We start from the raw sequence: 21,633 nt of genomic DNA on the forward strand, positions 1-21,633 counted from the left end.
ATCGAAATAAAAAGAAATACCCAGCTTTTTATATACTTTCATATTAAAGGGGAGTAATTACAAAATTTTATAAAAATAATAAAATATACATTTCAAATAGGAATCTAACTCTGTGTAATCGGTCTTTTTGTTCCTTAAATAATTCTCTACCAGAATATACAAAAAGTAAAAAATGTCACTAAATGTTGATTAAATGTGATTGACCACCTTTCACACTCTAGAGGCCACATTAATGTCCCTATCTCCATGAAACTTGGTCAGAATGTTTGTCTTGATGATCTCTAGGTCAAGTTTGAAACTGGTTCATTCGGGGCCAAAAACTAGATCACTAGGCCAGATCAAAGGAAAATCTTGTTAACTTGCTAGAAACTAAATTTTAAGTTTGCAACTTAAGAATTGATTAGAATGTTTGCCTTGATGACCTCTAGGTCAGGTTTGAATCTGGGTCATGTGGGGTTAAAAACTAGGTCATTCAATCAAATCAAAGGAAAAGAATGTTAACACTCTAGAGGTCAGAATAATGATCCAATCTTCATGAGATTCGTCAGAATGTTTGTCTTGATGACCTTTAGGTCAAGTTCATATCTTGATCATTTGGGATCTAAAACTAGGTCACCTGATCAATTCAAGGAAAAAGTTTTCACTCTAGAGGCCAGACTTATGACCCTATCTTCATGAAACTTGGTCAGAATATTTATCTAAATGATCTCAAGGCCAAGTTGAAAACTTGGCCATGTGGTTTAAAAAACTAGGTCACAAGGCCAGTTCAAAGGAAAATCTTGTTAACACTCTTGAGGCCTTATTTATGACCCTATCTTCATGGAGCTTGGTCAGAATGTTTATCTTGATGATCCCTAGGTCAGGTTCGAATCTGTAACTTATCCATTGATCTAGGGATTCTTAAATAACTTGGCACATATGTTTGCCTCAATGACGGAGTGTTGCCTGCAAGAACCAGATTGGTAGCTTAAAGGTCAAGGTCATACTTTGAGGTCAAAGGTCAAAACTCGGTGCTGTTTTGCTTGTCCAGGCTGTAACTCAGCCATGCATTTAGAGATTCTTAAATACTTTGGCACAAATATTTGCCTTGATAAGATGATGTGCCATGTACAACAACCAGATTGGTAGCTTAAAGGGTAAGGTCATACTTAGAGGCCAAAGGTCGAAACTTGGTGCAGTTTTCATTGTTCGGGCTGTAACTCTTTTTAGCTCACCGTCCGTCCATCGTCCCTCCACACTTTCCTTTAAACAACATCTCCTATCATAAATTCATTTCTTCCCTGTGCAGAAAATATTAACAACATTAAAAAACACCATTATCATTATAAAAAAACAATCTGGTAGAAAGTTTTTCACGACACAAATTTTTATGTCCTTCATAACTTGAGAACGACTAGGCCCAGAATGTTGAAACTTAGTGGAATTATTGGACATGCAAAGTAGATGATCCCTGTTGCAGCCAACCATCAGTGTCTCTTTGACTTTCGCTTCTGTCCCCTATTGACTTCTTGCCTATATGACTATGCATTGGGGGAGACATGCACTTTTCTACAAAAGCATCTTCTAGTTATCCTTCTGCAATCTGTTTCAAACACCGGTAAAATGAGATCTCATTCAGTTCCCACGTGATGTTGGTGAGATTTGCTCTATATGCCTTTCAAGTTGCTAATCTATTTATTTTTATAGCTCTTTGTATAGACTTATAAAGAGAAAAACTTTGTAAATCTTCTTTTCCAAAACCACATGGCTTAGGGCTTTAACATTTTGTACATAGCATCATCTAATGGTCCTCTACCAAGATTGCTTAAATTTTCCCCCAAGGGTCAGACATGGCCCAGCCCTGTGGATCACATGGTTAAGATAGACTTATATAGGGAAAACTTTGAAAATCTTCTTGTAAAAAAACCACATGGCCTAGGGCTTTGATATTTTGGATGTAGCATTTTGTAGCAATCCTTTACCAAGATTGTTCAAATTAACCCCCTGGGTATTAAACTGGCCCCGCCCTGGGGGGCACATGGTTTAAATAGAAGTTGTATAGGGAAAAGCCTTTTAAAAAATCTTATCTTAAATCATAAGGCTCAGAGCTATTTAGTATGTGGCATGCTCTAGTGGTTGTCTACCAAGATTATTCAAATCATGACCCTGGGGCCAATATATGCCATGCCCAGGGGGTCCCTTGTTTTACATTGACTTATATAGGGAAAGTCTTTAACAAATCTTCTTGTCCAGAACCATAAGGCCCGCAGACCTTAGATATTTAGTATTGTCTAGTAGTCAACTATCAATTTTGTTCATATCATGACCCTGGGGTCATTATAGGCCATGGCCAGGTGGTCCCTTGTTATACCCCCAGAAAACGAAGTTTGGTGGGGGCGGGGTATATAGGAATGAGCTTGGCGGTCTGTCTGTTGGTTTTTGTGGTTTCCGGATGATAACTCATGAAAGCCTTGACTGATTTGAATAATTTTTGGTACACAGGTGTAACATCAGAAAATACAGGTCAAGTTTGAATTTGGGGTCAATAGGTCAAAGGTCAAGGTCACAGTGACCCTGAACAGTTAAATGGTTTCCGGATGATAACTTGAGAACGCTTGAGCCTATGATCATATATTTTGGTACACAGGTGTAACATCATGAAGTACAGGTCAAGTTTAACTTTGGGGTCTGTAGGTCAAAGGTCAAGGTCACAGTGACTCGGAACAGTTAAATGGTTTCCGGATAATAACTTGAGAACACTTGGGCCTAGGATCATAATCTTTGGTACTCAGATGTAACATCATGAAATACAGGTCAGGTTCGAGATTGAGGTCTGTAGGTCAAAGGTCAAGGTCACAGTGACTCGGAACAGTTAAACGGTTTCAAGATGATAACTTGAGAACGCTTAGGTCTAAGATCTTAAATTTTTGTACACAGGTGTAACATGATTAAATACAGGTCGTGTTCGTCTTTGAGGTTATTAGGTCAAAGGTCAAGGTCACAGTAACATGAAACAGTTAAACGGTTTCCGGATGATAACTTGAGAATGTTTGGGCCTAGGATCATGAAAATTGATATAGAGGTTGGTTATGACCAGCAGATGACCCCTAGTGATTTTGAGGTAAGCAGGTCACAGGTCAGGGTCACAGTGACCCGGAACACTTAAACGGTTTTCGGACAACAACTTCACAACGCTTGGGACTAGGATCACGAAATTTAATAGGGAGGTTGGTCATGACCAGCAGATGACCCATAATTATTTTGGGTTCCAAAGGTCAAAGGTCATTTAAATCTTTTCCTGACAATAACTTGAGAATGCTTTGGCCGAGGATCATGAAACTTTATAGGGAGGTTGATCATGACCAGCAGATGACCTCTATTGATTTTGAGGTCAGTAGGTCAAAGGTCAAGCAAGTTCAGCTTTGACGTTGGCTTAGTTCTGTGACAAGGCCATATTGTGGGGGTATAATTCGTCACTCTAGTTTTACATAGACTTATTTGTTTTTTGAAGCAATAGCAAAGAAATTTGGACCACAAGTATAATGTTTGATACAGATTTCAATACTTATCTGGAATAGTCTTAATGTTGACCTGCTGACCTACTTTTTATACACCCGTCTCTGAAAGAGCGGGGCGTATTATGTGAACACCTGTGGCAGCGGGCGGTGAAGGGCAGGCGGTCAATGTCCAAAGCATGTCCGCTCTAAATCGAATGGTTTTCATCGGATCTTCACCAAACTTGCTGACAATGTTTGTGGGAGTAATATCTCGACCAAGTTCAATAACCAGCCAAATCATCCCAGGAACTCTTGAATTATCCCTTTACCACACAGAACAGAAGCCAAAGTAACCTCCTTTACATAACACTGATAAGTGATAATCAGTAATCAATAATCGGTATATGGCTGATAAGCGTGACTGTCTTATCTGAACAGAGGTGTTGGCATTATTTTGTGATTACACACACCTATGTTAAAAATATCATTATTTTAATATTTTCTGTAAGTTTGACATTATTTTTGTCAATATAAAGTTTATAGCAATTTAAATTCTCTTTCCGATGATACAAAATTCATTGTAGTTTCTCTTTGAGTTTCGAAGATATGAAGTGTTAAAGTAAGGGAAATATATTTTTAGGCATAAAATTCTGTTTTGGATTACTTTCACATTGAAATTCTTATACAATTTCATTTTGATGTTTGAAAGTTTGATTTATAGTTAATAGACTCATCTTCCGAATTGGAATCGGGTAAGTATTTATATAAAAAATAACAACCATCAAACTGAATAACACTACATAAATAACGGATCGTAAAATTTCTGAAAGTGCAAAAAGATCGCTGACATCGAGACTCGTAACCGACTAGAGTATTCTTGTGCTAAAATTAAAAATATTTTTAGATAATATTACGCAATATTTTGCTGATCAAACGTCGGTACATCACGGGTGACTTCCGCTGCAATTAACTCTTGGGGTGTCATAAAATATTTGGAAGTCGGGGTCCTTCTGTTTTGATTAACACTTCCCGTTATGTAAGGCCATAAATTCCAAGCCATCGTATACACAAATTGTTGTTTAGGGGAAATCCGCATGTATCACGCGTGACCTTCATGACCTAACACATTTAAAAATAAGTAGATGTTAAATGGTTGTTATTTTTAGAACGAGGAAAGTCATGCGAACCAGCCAGTTGCAGGTAGTTTTCACAGTAATTTTTCATGACGTAGCGTCGTGCACATGTAGGTAAAAACTCCGGTGTCTGTTTTTGCAAAGTACTCGATAAATTTAAATAGTAACCACATGATATTTTACTCAAATATTGATGACGAAATCCCATATTTTGCATTAGTAAACATCCGGAATTCTTTTCTTTAGGAAAAGAATGAAAATAAAGCGATTGATTATGAGATTCTGTTCAAATGGCCGATACTCGATAATATACGTTTCTATCGGGTAATCGATAGACACGGGTCAATACGTTTCTGTTTGGTAATCGATAGATACGGTGATAAACGTATCGATGTGGGAAAGGGTTATGGCCCTTGAATTACTCGAAAAACAGCGAATTTAGCCTTGTCCGCTCTCTAAGTCAAATAGTTTTCATCCGATTTTCACCAAACTTGCTCACAATGTTTGTGTGCATAATATCTCGGTCAGGTTCGATAACCAGCCAATCGCCCCAGGCACTCTTGGATTATGGCCCTTGAATTACTCGAAAAACTGCGAATTTAGCCTTGTGCGCTGTCTAAGTCCAACATGACTTCTCATATGACACCAGTACTGGTTTTTCCAGGAAGAACTTGCGCACCTCCTATTTTTCGTCTGGCTCCACCCCCTATTTCTAGAGTTATGGCCCCTGAAATAGTCAAAAATGCACATTTTCACCTTGTGACACGCGTAGCTCAAAAAGTATTTGATGTAAATTCATGAAACCTTGCTTGAGTCTTAATCATGATATGAACTTGCGCACCTTCTACTTTTCATCTGGGTCCCCTCCCCCCTTGAAATAGTCAAAAATGCACATTTTCACCTTGTGACGCACCTAGCTCAAAAAGTATTTAATATCAATTTATTAAACCTTACATCTTTATCATAATATGAAATTGTGCACCTCATATTTTTCATCTGGGTCCGCCCCCTATTTTCAGAGTTATGGCCCCTGAAATAGTCAAGAATGCACATTTTCACCTTGTGACACGCCTAACTCAAAAAGTATTACATACAAATTGATTAAACCTTGCATGAGTCTTTATAATGATATGAACTTGCGCAACTTCAATTTCTAGTCTGCCTCTTTTGAGAGCACTTATTACAGAGTTACAGCCCTTGAAGTAGCCAAAATATTAGATTTTTTGTTTGTGATGCTCATAGCTCAAAAAGTATATGGCCTAGAATAATGAATCCTTTTCATAAAATGTTTGTTGAGGCTATACCCCATTAAGACTGCAAACATTTAAATTATTTCCCCTTATTTGTGACAAATGTACCAGTGGTGGGGTGGGGAGGCACACCCTGTGTCCTACAGACACATTCTAGTTTGTGCACACAACTGTAGCATTCTTGGGCATGCTTCGGGGGCATTTGTCACCAACAGTGACAGCTCTTGTTTTAACAAATTTCAGTAGTCATCTTGAATAAACTTTCCCATGACCGACTCACCAGGGTGAGCTATTGTGAACGCTCAGCATCCAGCGTCCATTCATCCGTCCACACTTTCCTTTAGACAACATTTCCTCCTAAACCACTAGGCCAATTTTGATGAAACTTCACAGGATTGTTCCTTGGATGGTCTTCTTTAAAAGTTGTTCAAAGACTTGAATTCAGTACAGAACTCTGGTTGAAAGGAAAAACTTTAAAAATCTTCTTGTCCAAAACCACAGGTCATAGGGCTTTTATATTTGGTATGTAGTATAAGGGTGTAATGATATATCGAATTTCAGTGTATCACGATACATTAGTCTGGCGATACGCGTATTGTATCAAAAACCTGTTTCACGATACAGTGAAAAGTAGAAACATTGAATGAAGACTTTGATACAATCTGTGTTAAAGATGGTAACTAAACAAATGTATCATTTATAACAGTTTCTTTAACTTTAAAGCAAAATTTCAACTACTTTCCAAGTGAAGGAACATTGATTTTTTTATGCCCCCGCCAGAAATGGGGGTGGGGGGTGAGCATATAGTGTTACCCCTGTCCATGTGTGTGTTTGTTCGTTTGTGTGTGTGTGTGTTTGGGAAAGGGTGATGTTCGTGTCCGGTCCCTAACTTTGACATGCATGGTCCGATTTCAAAATATTTTGACACAAATATTAAGCATGGATAGACGATGTGTCTTGAGCAAAAACCAGGTCCCAATCTCAAAGGTCAAGGTCACCATCCTTGGTTGAACTTAGCAATTTTCACTACATATAATTATACTGATAATGTGGTCTTAGTGTCCGGTCCATAACTTTGACATGCATGGTCCGATTTCAAAATAATTTGACACAAATAATAAACATGGATAGACGATGTGTCATGTGCAACAACTGGTCCTGCAACAATTGGGTCCCTAGGTCTTAGGTCAAGGTCACACTTAGAGGCCAAAGGTCACATACAAGAATGACTTTGTATTGAGCATTTCTTCTTCATGCATGGAGGGATTTTGATGTAAGTTAGCTCAGTTGTATACCCTCATGAGACAGAATGTCATGCGCAAGAACCAGGGAAAAACAAGACCACTTTTCTGTAGTACAACATGCATGTTACATCCAATTTTGAGAAGTATTTTAACATACCTCTACCTGGTAAGGATTTTTATGTGGACTTAGGAATTTTTTTTTTTTTTTTTGTAAATTAACTTCCCTTAGTTGTTACTATAAATAACTTATGCCTGTGACCTTTCTCTTGTTGCGGGGGTATCCGTGTCTGTGACACATTTCTAGTTTTCATATTGTAACATGAATGCTTACTTATGGTACTCAATTTGTATTGTGTTATGTACCATATTGTTGCATCTGCATCCCGATATGTATTATATCGTGAGACAAGCGTATCGTTACACCCCTAATGTAGCAACATCTAGTGGTTCTCTACCAAGTTTGTTCAAATTATCCCCCTAGGGTCAAATATGGCCCTGCCGACAGGGTCACATGGTTTATATAGACTTATATAGGGAAAAACTTTCAAAATCTTCTTGTCCAAAACCACAGGGCCTAGGGCTTTGATATTTTGTAAGTAGCATCATCCAGTGGTCCTCTGCCAAGATTATTCAAATTACCCCCCTAGGGCCATATATGGCCCCATCCTGGGGGTCACATGGTTAATATAGACTTATATAGGGAAAACTTTGAAAGTCTTCTTCTACAAAACCACATGGCCTAGGGCTTTGATATTTGGTATGTAGCATCATCTACATATTTTGTATGCTCTAGTGGTTCTCTATGAAGATTGTTCAAATCATGATGCTGGGGTCAGTATATTTACGGGGTGTCCCCTCGTTTTACATTGACTTATAAAGGAAAAATGTTTAAAAATCTTCTTGTGCAGAACCATAAGGCCCAGACCTTAGATATTTGGTATTTAGTATTGCCTAGTGGTCAGCTATCAAGCTCAAATCATGACCCTGGGGTATACTGACCTACTTTTTAGCTCACCTGAGCCAAAGGCTCATGGTGAGCTTTTGTGACCACTCAGTGACCGTCATGTGTCGTGCATTGTGTGTCGTCCGTCATGCATCCGGCAACATTTTCTAAAAAATCTTCTTCTTGAAAACCACTGGACAGAATTACATCAAACTTCACAGGAATGATCCTTGGGTGGTCCCCTTCAAAATTGTTCAAAGAATAGAATTCCATGCAATACTCTGGTTGCCATGGCAACCTTTAAAAATCTTCTTGTCCAAAACTGCAAGCCGTAGAGCCTTGATATTTGGCATATGACATCAACTAATGGTCCTCTATGAAGATTGGTCAAATTATGCCCTTGGGGTGAAAAGAGGCCCCACCCCGGGTTCCCAAGTTTTAATTAGACTTATATAGGAAAAAACTTTAAAAATCTTCTTGTCTAAAACCACAAGACCTATGCCTTTGATATTTGGTATGTAGCATTGCCTTCAGAGGTCCTCTACCAAAATTGTTCAAATTATGCCCCTGGGGTGAAATAAGGCCCTGCCCTGAGGGGGTCTAAAGTTTTACATAGACTTGTATTGGAAAAAAACTTTAAAAATCATCTCGCCTGAAACTGCAAAGCCTAGGCTTTTGATATTTGGTATGTTGCATTGCCTTGTGGTCCTCTACCAAAATTGTTCAAATTATGCCCCTGGGGTGAAAAGAGGCTTTGCCCTGGGGGTCCCAAATTTAACATAGACTTATATAGGAGAAAAAATCGTCTTGTATGAAAGTTCAAGGCCTAGGCCTTTGATATTTGGTATGTAGCATTGCCTAGTGGATGTCTAACAAGTTTGTTCAAATTATTCCCCTGGGGGTGAAAAGAGGCTCTGCCCTGGGGGTCACTTGTTATATGAGTTATATAGGAATAAATACTTAAAAAATTATCAGATCATATTTCCTAGACTGTTTAATTATAATTACCTGATGACCCCAAGTGATTAAGGGTCACTTGACTGTGACCTTGACCTACTGACCTACTTTCTTGTTTTTTTTTTAAGATACAGCCTTGAAATTTGGATGACATGTACAGTTTTGCACACCAGTCTTAAAACTGACTTTCAGTGACCACGAGTATGACCTGCTGACCTACTTTCTAATATTTTAGCATCAGTTTGCCATTTTAACCTTTAGCATGCTAGGTATATTGTCGTCTGCTGGAAATGTCGTCTGCTAAAATTGTTAAGTTCATTCAATTTGCTCCAAAATTGGAAGAAATATTGTCAGAGTAGCAAACAGCTTGGAACATGATCAGACGCCGATTTAATCACATTTCCTCACAAATTTACAAGTTTTTGAGATTCCTTTTTTTTGCTGGTATAAGCAGTTTTCAAGAAATCTGTCGATATTTTTTCACTGCGTCTTATGTGACGTTTTCTCCCTAAACATGGGTCAACAACACTTGAATCAAATTAACTTACTAGACCATTACAAGGTCATGTTTCAAATTAATTGATCTAAAATTACCATCTTTCAACCAGTATCTTTTAGAAAAAGTCAATGTTTCTGTTATTTTCTGTGAACAGGACAGTTCTTCTATCAAAGAGCTGTCTTTTTTTCAGAATTTGTTTGCAGCCTTGGTAAAAAATCTCTGGACATCAAAGGATAATCCTGGGATTTATTGAGAACAGGAAATATTTATTGGGGATATTCAGTTTTTGCTTAGCAAATGGTTTTATCAAATACAGTGGAGTTCCTTTAAAGGCTTAAGTTACTATTTCCTATTTCAGAATGCAACATTAACAGATATAAGTCCCAAGTTCGGACCTATGGTTGGTGGAACGCAACTTACAGTATATGGAGAAAATCTTGGAATAGGAAATCGACATGTTAAATTTGTTTTAGGTACCAATGATTGTCTTGATGCAAAAGTGATGCCAGACATCAGCCTTGATTCTATAAGCAAGTAAGTTCCAACTCTAAAACATGTACTGGTATTTTGACACAAAGAAATAGTTTCAGTCATTATAAGAAATGGTATCAGTGAGATGAAGTGCAAACATAAATCACTCCTAGATAATTATTTATTTATCTAGCGTTTTTTTGCACTTAATTTTACAATTGATAACATTTTAAGTATTTAACCTTAGCCTACTGGCAGCAAATATTTCTGCCTTTGTGACCTGTGCAGACCAAGATCAGCCTGCACATCTGTGCAGTCTGATCATGGTGTGCACTGTTCGCTGTTCAGTCAGTGAATTTTCAGCAAACACCCCTTCAAATAATAAATGGAATGGCCCAAACTGAATGATAGACCAGTCCATTTTAGAAATTTAGCAGGGTAAAGGTTAATATTTCTTTCATATCCTATAAGCAAATGTTGTTGCACTTCTGTTTGTTTTGGATTTAACGCCATTTTTCAACAGTATTTCAGTTATGTAACGGCGGGCAGTTAACCTAACCAGTGTTCCTGGATTCTGTACCAGTACAAACCTGTTCTCCGCAAGTAACTGCCAACTTCCCCACATGAATCAGAGGTGGAGGACGACTGATTTCAGACACAATGTCTTTTTATCAAATTGTCACGGACAACATACGCCTCTCCCAAAGCTCGAACTCATAACCCAAAGATCCATAGATCTGTGCTGTCCCTATTGAGCTAAGTGGTTGCACTTCCTGTATCCAGGATATATTTGGAAGCATTGATCAGTTTAATGATAGATACGATCCAAACAAATATACGATATGCGAGGCATATTTGTTCAAGGTCAGGGTTGTATGGACAGATAAAAGTTCAAACAGATAGTATTTAAAGTTTACTGATAATTCTCCACCAGTGCCTCTTCTCTTTTTTTAGGGGGGGGGGGGGGGGGGGGGGGGGGGGGGGGAATGCCAAAATAGAGTAAAAAAAAAGAATTGAAGCAAAGTTGAAGTGCCAGCCACCTGAAGACGACATACAGAACACATTGTTCCAGTATTGCCACTTTAAGGCCTCAACTGAAGGTCAGACATTTGAGCCTTAGATTCCTGCTCTATACTACATTCTCAGACCCTTGAGGGATATTTAGGAAAATAGGGTAGTAAATATTATTGTTCCTCTCATGAAGAAGACAAGTAGAACTAATGTTCTAAATGTGCAGCACTCATGTTCCAAATTGGCAGAACCCATGTTCTAAATGCACTGACCCAAACTCAGTCACAACTAAGTTCAAAGTTTGAGCCTCAGATTTTATGTCTAGTCAGTATCTTCTAAACCAGTTGAAGGTATATATGATGCTTTGTTTGAATGTATGTGGTCAAGACAATTTGCTTGCACTAGCGGGTACCCCAGTGCCAATATAGGCCCAGGAGTATTTAAGTAACCATGTATCATGCTGTTGCCATTATTGTATACTGTTATTTATTACATACTTAAAAACAGTCTCTTAAATCGTTTAAGTCATATAAAATACTGGAATTAATGAACATTTTATGCGGCAACACATAGTAAAATAATATAGAAATGATATCACACATTACAGTACATAACATCATAGCAGTCCAGTAACTGGTTGTCTCCCACATGTAACTGGGGAGTCATATTGATTAAGTGCTATTCTGTCTGTCTGTCCATCCTTCCCTCAGTCTGTAACAAAGTTTGTCCACACCACTGGGTGGATTTACACCAAAATTCACAGAGTAAGCTTTGCCAAGCCTACTTGTGTGTATCTTTGGCATTTTCTGGTTTGATCATTTTTAGTGAATTATAGCTTTGTTGTATTTTACTTTTTCCAGGCAACTGCTAAGATACCAGCAGGAGGTATTACACCAAACTTTACAAAAATGATCATTGCCTTGTTGTGCATAGTCTGGGCATGTTCCTGTTCAGTGTTTTTTCAGCAGGATTGTGGCCCTTTATTTGTCAAATTTTATGATGTTTTAGCCATTTTTCTTATACAATAGGGCAAACTTCTACCAAACTTTACAGGAGTGATCAGTGCTAAGTCTTACTATGCATATTTAATATTGGCATGGTCTGGTTCAGTTTGGGAACTTCTCTTACACCATTGGGCTGATTTCTACAAATCCTTATATGAGTTATCAATACAAAGCCATATTGTGCATAGCATTGGCATGTTTGGCTTCATTTATTTTCAGCATAGTTATGACCCTGGATTGATGATGGTGGGCTATTCAAATCACTCTGTGTCTGTGGTCCGATGTCCATCCGTCCTTCCATCCCTTAACAATTTCTCGTTATCGTATCTCCTCAGAAACTACTGGGGGGATTTTGACCAAACTTTGTCAAAATGATGTATTGGTACCTTAGTTTTGTCCCTCTGAAAATCAGACTGGTTCATCAAATTTTGTGTGAGTTATGGCCCTTTGTTTATTTTGATTTCTAATATAATTTTATATCCAGTGGTCCTCCAAGTAGTAGAAGGCTCATAAAGTCTGCAGACACTAATGAGATAATGATTCAAGTTGTTCATTATTTTCCTATTACATCTCAGCAGTGAATGGACTACCCTAGTAGATTGACTATTAATTTGTTTAGTACTCAAATTTCTGGGTTTAATTATTAGTTATACAGGGGTTTTTTTTACGACTGGGGGAAGAGGCCCCAGCCTGTCATTGGGGGAAGAAAATAGCGCGCGACGAGCAGTTTTGGGGGATTTTTTCACTCAGGGGGGAATTTACAATTATGCATAATAAACACTTTAAACTATGTTTTTATTACATATTCTTGCAACTTTTAGCAACTATACACACTGTCACTTAGCAATAGATGGACTTGCACTAATGTTCACTTATCATTGTAACAAGGTGGGTGGGGAGAGTTGAAATGCTCAAATCATTGAATATTTAAAGGTCACATGCTTTTATTCACAAAAAATGCTTTAAAATAATAGTTGCTTTTGCAAGAGTCATCATATTATTATTAAATGCATACTTTTGTTGGCTTTTTATTTCAATTGTACAAGAAAATCTTGTAAGAAAGGATAAAAAAGTCCGAAAATCATGATCGCGAAAACGTGTGACAAATATGAAAAAACGAAAGCAAACATTAAAAATTCTAGATAAAATACTCGTTTTAAATTTCATCTTTTCACCAGAACTATTCCATACTTATAATATCTGATTACTTAAAACATTTATATTTTATTTTGCTCTAGCAAAATACCTCGGCAAAGATAATAAATTTGCGTAACGGCCGACCGGCTTATTTAATCGAATCAAGCACATAAAATAATTACTTTAAATTAACAACACATATTACACAATACAGCATAAGCTGTTACCGCTAATTAACAAGAGGTACAAACACGATAATCTGACTCTGCATTGTTAATCAATCATCTATATTACATACTGATGATAACCACGTGTCAGTCGGCGCGTGGCGTGATTGACATCTGTCAGTAGCTAATTAACATACAACGCTCCGCCTACTGTCATACTTACGCTGGTGTCGACAAACAGTATGAAGTTCACTGGGATTTTGATTGACAAGGGGCAGAGCTTTCGAACTCGTTACGCATCAAAGAGTATTACCGCGAGACAAGCAGACGCACACGGCATATTATGTGCGGGTCAGATACGAGTTTTTATCGATTTTCGCTGGTCAAAACCGGAACCTCGGGTCCACTGAACGCTCTTCTAACATTTTTCTACTATTTCTAAAGGTTTTCACACCCATTGAAAATTGTGAAAGACCGTCTGCAATTGTGAACGGGTCCGATATTCGGTCGGGAAAATCGCTGGGAGTAATCTCCATTGCTTTGTTTACGATTTTGGAGGGGGGAATTTCGGACGTAGGGGAATTTTGACTGCGGTAGGGGAAATCCTTGGCTGTGGGGGAAATCCTCTGCTGGGGGACGAGGCCGATATTCGGCCTCTGCTATAGAATAAAATAAAACCCTGGTTATAATATAAGTAATTATATGTGCATTCTCTGTTTCGATAATAAGAAAAAAAATGCATATAATTCATTAATGGTGTCATCTCGCTTGTTTAGGGCCAGGGTCCCTTATTATACCCCCACAAAACGAAGTTTGGGAGCGTATATAGGAGTAAGCTTGGCGGTCGGTCGGTTGGTTTTTGTGGTTTCCGGATGATAACTCATGAAAGGCTTGACTGATTTGAATAATTTTTGGTACACTGGTGTAACATAAAAAAAAGGAGAGGACAACCGTAAGCTGATATAGCTTTCTGTCCAATTCCTTAATTAATTGTTCTGTAAATATTTCAGTGCTCCAGCTAGCTATTTACAGCAGGGCGCATCGCCCGTTCCGAAATTCGTTCCGCCCTGTTGCCCCGCCAGGCACCCTGCCCGTTTTTACAACCATTCATTTCTTTTTTAAGCCAAACTTCCCTTTTTTGCCTCAGTGATTATAATACACTGCTTTATTGCCCCCTTTTTATCGAGTGATACACGCCGGGGGGCATTGACATAATTAACAAACAATTAAACAATTACCTGCTGTAATCGTGCCCGAGGCAGACCATGATATTTTAGACTGCTCCACTAGCAATTAAACTAGCACTAAAATCACTGAACCTTAGTGTTAAAACAGTTTGCAAACCAGTCTGAAATCATTATCATTTCGCGCCACCTGTCAAAGTGTACTTTCGTTTTCGGTAATATAGTCGTAAATACCCCTTTATACACAACTGAAACTTAAGTCCAGACAACAGACATTTAAATCTAATTAATAAAAATTGATCACAATCAAATTTAAATAGGAAAATATTTTGATTTTATCTTTTTACAAGTTTTTGAAATCAAAAGTAGGTTGTCGTCTGTTTTGTGAAATTGCCGATTTTTCATGAATATTTCTTTGAAATTAGTTTACTAAGATGTAATGACAGGGTACATTTTAATGTCAGATACTGTAAAATGCTGTTAAACAGTCTCTGCATCATAATAATTTTTCAAAAATATTGTTTAAACTGGACATTCGACGACTTTTAGAAAAAAGTGTAACCATATCTGGATATAAAATTTTGGATACCCGGAATATGTCTATTACAAGTGCTAAACTTGCTTTTAGACTGTTGTAAGTTAAAAACTTTGCCTGATGTCATTTATTTAAGTGGAAGTTTAAACTTTATTTTCTGTATATAATATGTTGCAGTTTAAATTTATAAATATCAAGTAGCCTACATGGAGAAGATGTGTACTGAAATTGTAACAAAATAGGCCTAAACACATAGATATTGTTATTCAGTATGCAATTACAAAGAAATGTTACAAGTTGAAAATCAATGCCAAGTAAAATACAAACAGCAGAATTTTTAGTTAATAAATAGGTACATTAGAGATGACAGACATAGCCGTTTTAAAAGACCATACCTAAAGTGTGCCAAAAAACATGTCTAAATTATGCCAAATTCCATGCCTAAAGTATGTTAAAATGAACTGTATGCATGGACCAGTTATATTTTTCCCCTGGGGAGCACGGTCCCAGACCAACCACCACCCCAGAAGTGCCCTTTTCAGTGCCAGCACCCTGCCCTTTTTTAATCCTAGCTGGAGCATTGTATTTCATGTATTACTGAAATAAAATATGTTTAAACTAACTAACATAAAAAAATACAGGTGAAGTTCGAATTTAGGGTCAATAGGTCAAAGGTCAAGGTCACAGTGACCCTGAACAGTTAAACAGTTTCTGGATGATAACTTGAGAACGCTTGGGCCTATGATCATATATTTTGGTACACAGGTGTAACATCATGAAATACAGGTCAGGTTCCACTTTGAGGTCTGTAGGTCAAAGGTCAAGGTCACAGTGACTCGGAACAGTTAAATGGTTTCCGGATGATAACTTGAGAACATCGGGCCTAGGATCTTAATTTTTGGTACACAGATGAATCATCATGAAATACAGGTTAAGTTCGACTTTGAGGTCAAGGTCACAGTGACTCGGAACAGTTAAATGGTTTCCAGATGATAACTTGAGAACGCTTGGGTCTAGAATATTAAATTTTTGTACACTGATGTAACATGATTAAATACAGGTCGTTCTTGACTTTGAGGGTAGTAGGGGCAGAGGTCAAGGTCACAATAACATGAAACAGTTGAACGGTTTCCGGATGATAACTTGAGAATGTTTGGGCCTAGGATCATGAAAATTAATAGCAAGGTTGGTTATGACCGGCAGATGACCCCTAATGATTTTGAGGTCAGCAGGTCATAGGTCAAGGTCACAGTGACCCGGAACACTTAAACAGTTTTCGGACATTAACTTCACAATGCCTGGGACTAGGATCACGAAATATAATATGGAGGTTGGTCATGACCAGCAGATGACTCGTAATTATTTTTGGTTCTGGGTTCCAAAGGTCAAAGGTCATTTAAACCTTTTCCAGACAATAACTTGAGAACGCTTGGGCCGAGGATCATGAAACTTCATAGGGAGGTTGATCATTACCAGCAGATGACCGCTATTGATTTTGAGGTCATTGGGTCAAAGGTCAAGCAAGTTCAGCTTTGACATTGGCTTAGTTCTTTGACAAGGCTATATTGTGGGGGTATAGTTCGTCACTCCTGTGACAACTCTCGTTTTGATCTAGTGACCTACTTTTTTGTTTGAAACCTACAACATTCAAATTTGGACAACATGTATAGTTTTGAGTGGCTAGATGAACCTTGACATGAGTTGACCTTGATCTTGACCTAGTGACCTACTTTCACATTTCTGTAGCTACAGCCTTCTGATTTGTACAACATGCATAGGTTTGTGTACTGAAATAAAGTTTGACCTTGACATTGACCTAGTGACTTACTTTCACATTTTTGAAGGTACAGGCTTCAAATTTGGACTACATGCATAGTTTTGTGTTTCGAAATAAAATTTGACCTTGATTTTGACCTAGTGACCTACTTTCACATTTCTCAAGCTACAGCCTTCAAATTTGGACCACATGCATAGTTTTCTGAACCAAAATGAACTTTGACCTTGAGATTGACCTAGTTACCTACTTTCACAATTCTTAAGCTACAGACTTCAGATTTGGACCACATGCATAGTTTTGTGTTCTGAATTGAAACTTGACCTTGATTTTTACCTAGTACCTGCTTTCACATTTCTCCAGCTACAGCCTTCAGATTTAAAGCACATGCATAGTTTTGTGTAACGAAATGAACTTTGACCTTGAAATTGATCTAGTGACCTACTTTCACATTTCTCAAGCTACAGCTTTCAAATTCGGACCACATATATGGACCACATGCACAGTCAGTGCTCCAGCTAGGATTGAAAAAGGGCAGGGTGCTGGCACTGAAAAGGGCACTTCTGGGGTGGTGGTCGGTCCGGGACCGTGCTCCCCCGGGAAAAAAATATAACTGGTCCATGCATACAGTGCATTTTAACATACTTTAGGCATGGAATTTGACATAATTTAGGCATGTTTTTTGGTATGGTCTTTTAATAGGCTATGTCTGTCATCTCTAATGCACCTATTTATTAACTAAAAATTCTGCAGTTTGTATTTTACTTGGCATTCATTTTCAACTTGTAACATTTCTTTGTAATTGAATACTGAATAACAATATCTATGTGTTTAGGCCTATTTTACTTGTTACAATTTCAGTACACACCTTCTCCATGTAGGCTACTTGATATTTATATATATATATATTATATACAGAAAATAAAGTTTAAACTTCCACTTAAATAAATGAAATCAGGCAAAGTTTTTAACTTACAACAGTCTAAAAGCAAGTTTAGCACTTGTAATAGACATATTCCGGGTATCCAAAATTTTACATCCGGATATGGTTACACTTTTTTCTAAAAGTCGTCGAATGTCCAGTTTAAACAATATTTTTGAAAAATTATTATGATGCAAAGACAGTTTAACAGCATTTTACAGTATCTGACATTAAAGTGTACCCTGTCATTACATCTTAGTAAACTAATTTCAAAGAAATCTTCATGGAAAATCGGCAATTTCACAAAGCAGACGACAACCTACTTTCGATTTCAAAAACTTGTAAAACGATAAAATCAAAATATTTTCCTATTTAAATTTGATTGTGATCGATTTTTATTAATTAGATTTAAATGTCTGTTGTCTGGCCTTAAGTTTCAGTTGTGTGTAAAGGGATATTTACGACTATATTACCGAAAACGAAAGTACACTATGACAGGTGGCGCGAAATGATAATGATTTCAGACTGGTTTGCACACTGTTTTAACACTAAGGTTCAGTGATTTTAATGCTAGTGGAGCAGTCTAAAATATCATGATTTGCCTCGGGCACGATTACAGCAGGTAATTGTTTAATTGTTTGCTAATTATGTCAATGCCCCCGGCGTGTATCACTCGATAAAAAGGGGGCAGTAAAGCAGTGTATTATAATCACTGAGGCAAAAAAGGGAAGTTTGGCTTAAAAAAGAAATGAATGGTTGTAAAACGGGCAGGGTGCCTGGCGGGGCAACAGGGCGGAACGAATTTCGGAACGGGCGATGCGCCCTGCTGTAAATAGCTAGCTGGAGCACTGACAGTTTTGTGTACCAAAATAAACTTTGACCTTGATTTTGACCTAGTGACATATTTGTGCTTTGCTCATAGCACATTCATATATTGACCAATCTCTTTGATATTTGGTATGTAAGTACCTTGTATGGAGCCAGAATTACCAGTTGGTATTAGAGGTCACTGGAAACAAGGACTGTGATGACCTGGATTCTGACATAGTTACATACTTTTAGGATTTTGAGCTAATCTTGAAATTTTGAACATTAAAAAATGACTCAATGGTTGGTGCCAAGATCACTCTGTGATCTCTTGTTAAGTACACTACTTGCTGTATATAGTTAGGCTGAATTTCACCAAACCGCAGGAGTGGTTGGTGTGAGGCATAGTTGTGCATATCATAGTCATGTTCTGATTACATGATCTTCAGCAGAGTCAAGACCTTTGAATTTGTCAGATTCTTTGACCTGTGTTACTTTTCCTACACCTTTGGTTGGATTTCCAACAACATTCACATGAGTTACAGCTTCCAAACCTAGTTGTCTATTTCATTGGAATTTTATGGTACAGTGATTTTTTATGGAGTTATAGCCCTTTATTTGTGGTATTTTACAATATCTGCATGATAAACGATGGGAGACATACGTTTTTCATGGACAACAGACTCTAGTTATGCTTGCTTCCAAGTATAGGCAAAGATTATAGGATTCTGCCCTACTACTTCTAGTAGGAAATATGAAAACTCATATTTTACTTAATAACAATTTGATTTTTCATTTCAGTGCAAGTTTCACTATTCAGTGCAGAATTAACATTGATCTGAACAATACAGAAAGAGGCAATGTTACTTCAGCACATATTTCTATAGATGGAAATGCAGTTTTAACTAATGTGCCAGTGAAGTTTACATTCCTGCCTAATCCAGAAATAGAACAAATTTCACCAAAGAAAGGAACTGTGAGGTAAGTCTTTAGCTCACCGGAGAACAAAGTGCTCAAGGTGAGCTTTCAGGATTGTGGTTGTCCATTGTCCACATTGTCTTTGAAGAACATCTACTTCTAAAGCACTATGTCAGTTTTAATCAAACTTCTTAGGAATTTTGCTTGGATGGTTCTCTTTCAGATTTGTTCAGATCAAGTTCATCCAGACAGAATTATGGTTGCAATCATAGGCCCCATCTAACGGTATCCTTATGGTATAGCATTATATAGTAAGAAAAGAAAAGGTAGGACACTTCCGAAACACCAGATCTGGTTTGAAGCTAATATAGAACGGACGGTTCAAACGATACACTTAATTAATTGATATTACTGTAATAAACCTACGGCATAAGTTTAACCTTTATCACTAGTGTATTTTTAAAGAAATCAGCGATTTTCCACGAACTTCAGATTTCTACATCTTCCCTGCTTGTATACATCCGGTTTGCAAGGGAGTGAATTTGTAGTCCTTATTGCGGTGGTCAAAAATAAACCTTCGATATCGAAGGTATAAAATTTCGTGAAAATAAATTGAAAAATTTATATTCTGTACCGGCTTGGCCCGATATAATAATGTTGTAGCCACGCTTAGCAGCGCTCCTTAGTTTGTCTAACTGAATTGACATTTTTGTTTATTATTGTTTGCCGCTATTTTTTCATTCAGTTCTATTGAAGTAATGATGATGAAGGTATATAGCCGAGGTATATCGATTTTTCCCGGTATCTGTCAAACTATACCTATTAACCAATGAAATCGCTGAGGATATTCGCACCGTAGATCCGGAAACAGCGGAGCAAAGCAAATGTTGGACTCGATTCAAAATGTAAAACATGGATTTTATAGCTATAATAGGACTTATTTGAACATTTTTTGTTGTATATTTGTTAAAATTAATATTTCCAACTAATGTTTAAATTTTATTCTATTGAAATCGATCATATATTAATGAACAAGAGAATATGGGTATTCGGAAGTGTCCTACCTTTTCTTTTTTCTTACTATATAAATGCTATACCATAAGGATATCGTTAGATGGGGCCTGTGGTTGCAATGGTAATGAAAACTGTAAAAGTCTTCTCAGAAACCTCTTGTCTAATTGTGAAATACATTCACAGAAGTGTTCTTGAAAAACTCTTTATTAAATTTCTTCAGATTATTCTGTTTCATTAAAAAAAATGCCAGGGGGTGATGCTAATTCCTCATCATGGGACACCATGAATTTTTTCCCTGAAACTGCTGGTCTAATCAGTGTTCGCGTTTACGGCGTAAAAGTATCTAAATACGCAAAGAATTTGGTTGGTACGCAAATTTTTCAAGACCATTGCGTACATGGGACGCAAAGTAAAAACGGAACTGAATGTTTTAATTTAAAGACAACAAATACTAATCACAATGTCGGAATCCCAATTTCATTTTCAGCAGCATTATTGATCAGGTCGGATATCCGGGCACTTCAGCGTATCGCGTTGCGTAGCAACAAGCGGAGGTGACAGCAAACGCTAAATTGTAATTGAAAAGCGTTTAATGTTTCCTTAGTGCTGGTTATTTTTCTTTATTCAAAGTAAAATTTTGGGCAATATTAAGAAGTCAGTGAATTTATAATGTAGCATGATGTTCGAGAAATCACTCCCGAGAAAGAAATCTTTCTTTTTTAGGTTTCAGACGTGATATTCATCATTAATCCGTGTAAGCTACAAGGTCTCATATTTGTGACGGACTGAATGAAAATTATAATTTAAAAAATCGGAGGTCTTTACAAATAAATAAAACAGAAAATCTAGCTCATCTAATTAGGTTTCTCCATTCGTTTCACTTTTCTCGTTCTATTTTGTAGCCTACCATTAAAACAGTTCTGAAAGCCAGATAGCTTATACTGTGGTGTCAAAAGTGATTCAGTAACGCCAAATTTAATTAAATCAACACCTCTTACCTAAATTCTGATTGGTATGAGATTTAATAAAAGGTGTCATAATTTAAAGCATAATAGTACATAATGCGTAAATACTGGATAAGGGATTTTTTTCTCCCTCGAAGCGTATCAGGATCAAAATAGAAGATCTTTAACTGCATTTATAACACAAAGGTTTTTATATATAAACAATTGTTTTAAATGTAATAT

At 37.2% G+C, this 21,633-nt stretch overlaps 1 protein-coding gene across 1 annotated transcript in view; it reads left to right on the forward strand.

The window, feature by feature from the left end:
- Positions 1–9,860: 9,860 nt before the first annotated feature.
- The window catches only part of LOC128552448 (hepatocyte growth factor receptor-like), a gene marked incomplete at its 5' end in the record, with an annotated part of 35,493 nt that continues 23,720 nt past the window's right edge, over positions 9,861–21,633 (forward strand). The window contains 2 exons of the mRNA XM_053533488.1: positions 9,861–10,036; positions 19,316–19,495. Coding sequence (XP_053389463.1) covers positions 9,861–10,036; positions 19,316–19,495 — 356 coding nt within the window. The remainder of the gene's footprint in view (positions 10,037–19,315; positions 19,496–21,633) is intronic.

Source organism: Mercenaria mercenaria, unplaced genomic scaffold (assembly GCF_021730395.1).
Source record: "Mercenaria mercenaria strain notata unplaced genomic scaffold, MADL_Memer_1 contig_2811, whole genome shotgun sequence".
Lineage (NCBI taxonomy): Eukaryota > Metazoa > Mollusca > Bivalvia > Venerida > Veneridae > Mercenaria > Mercenaria mercenaria.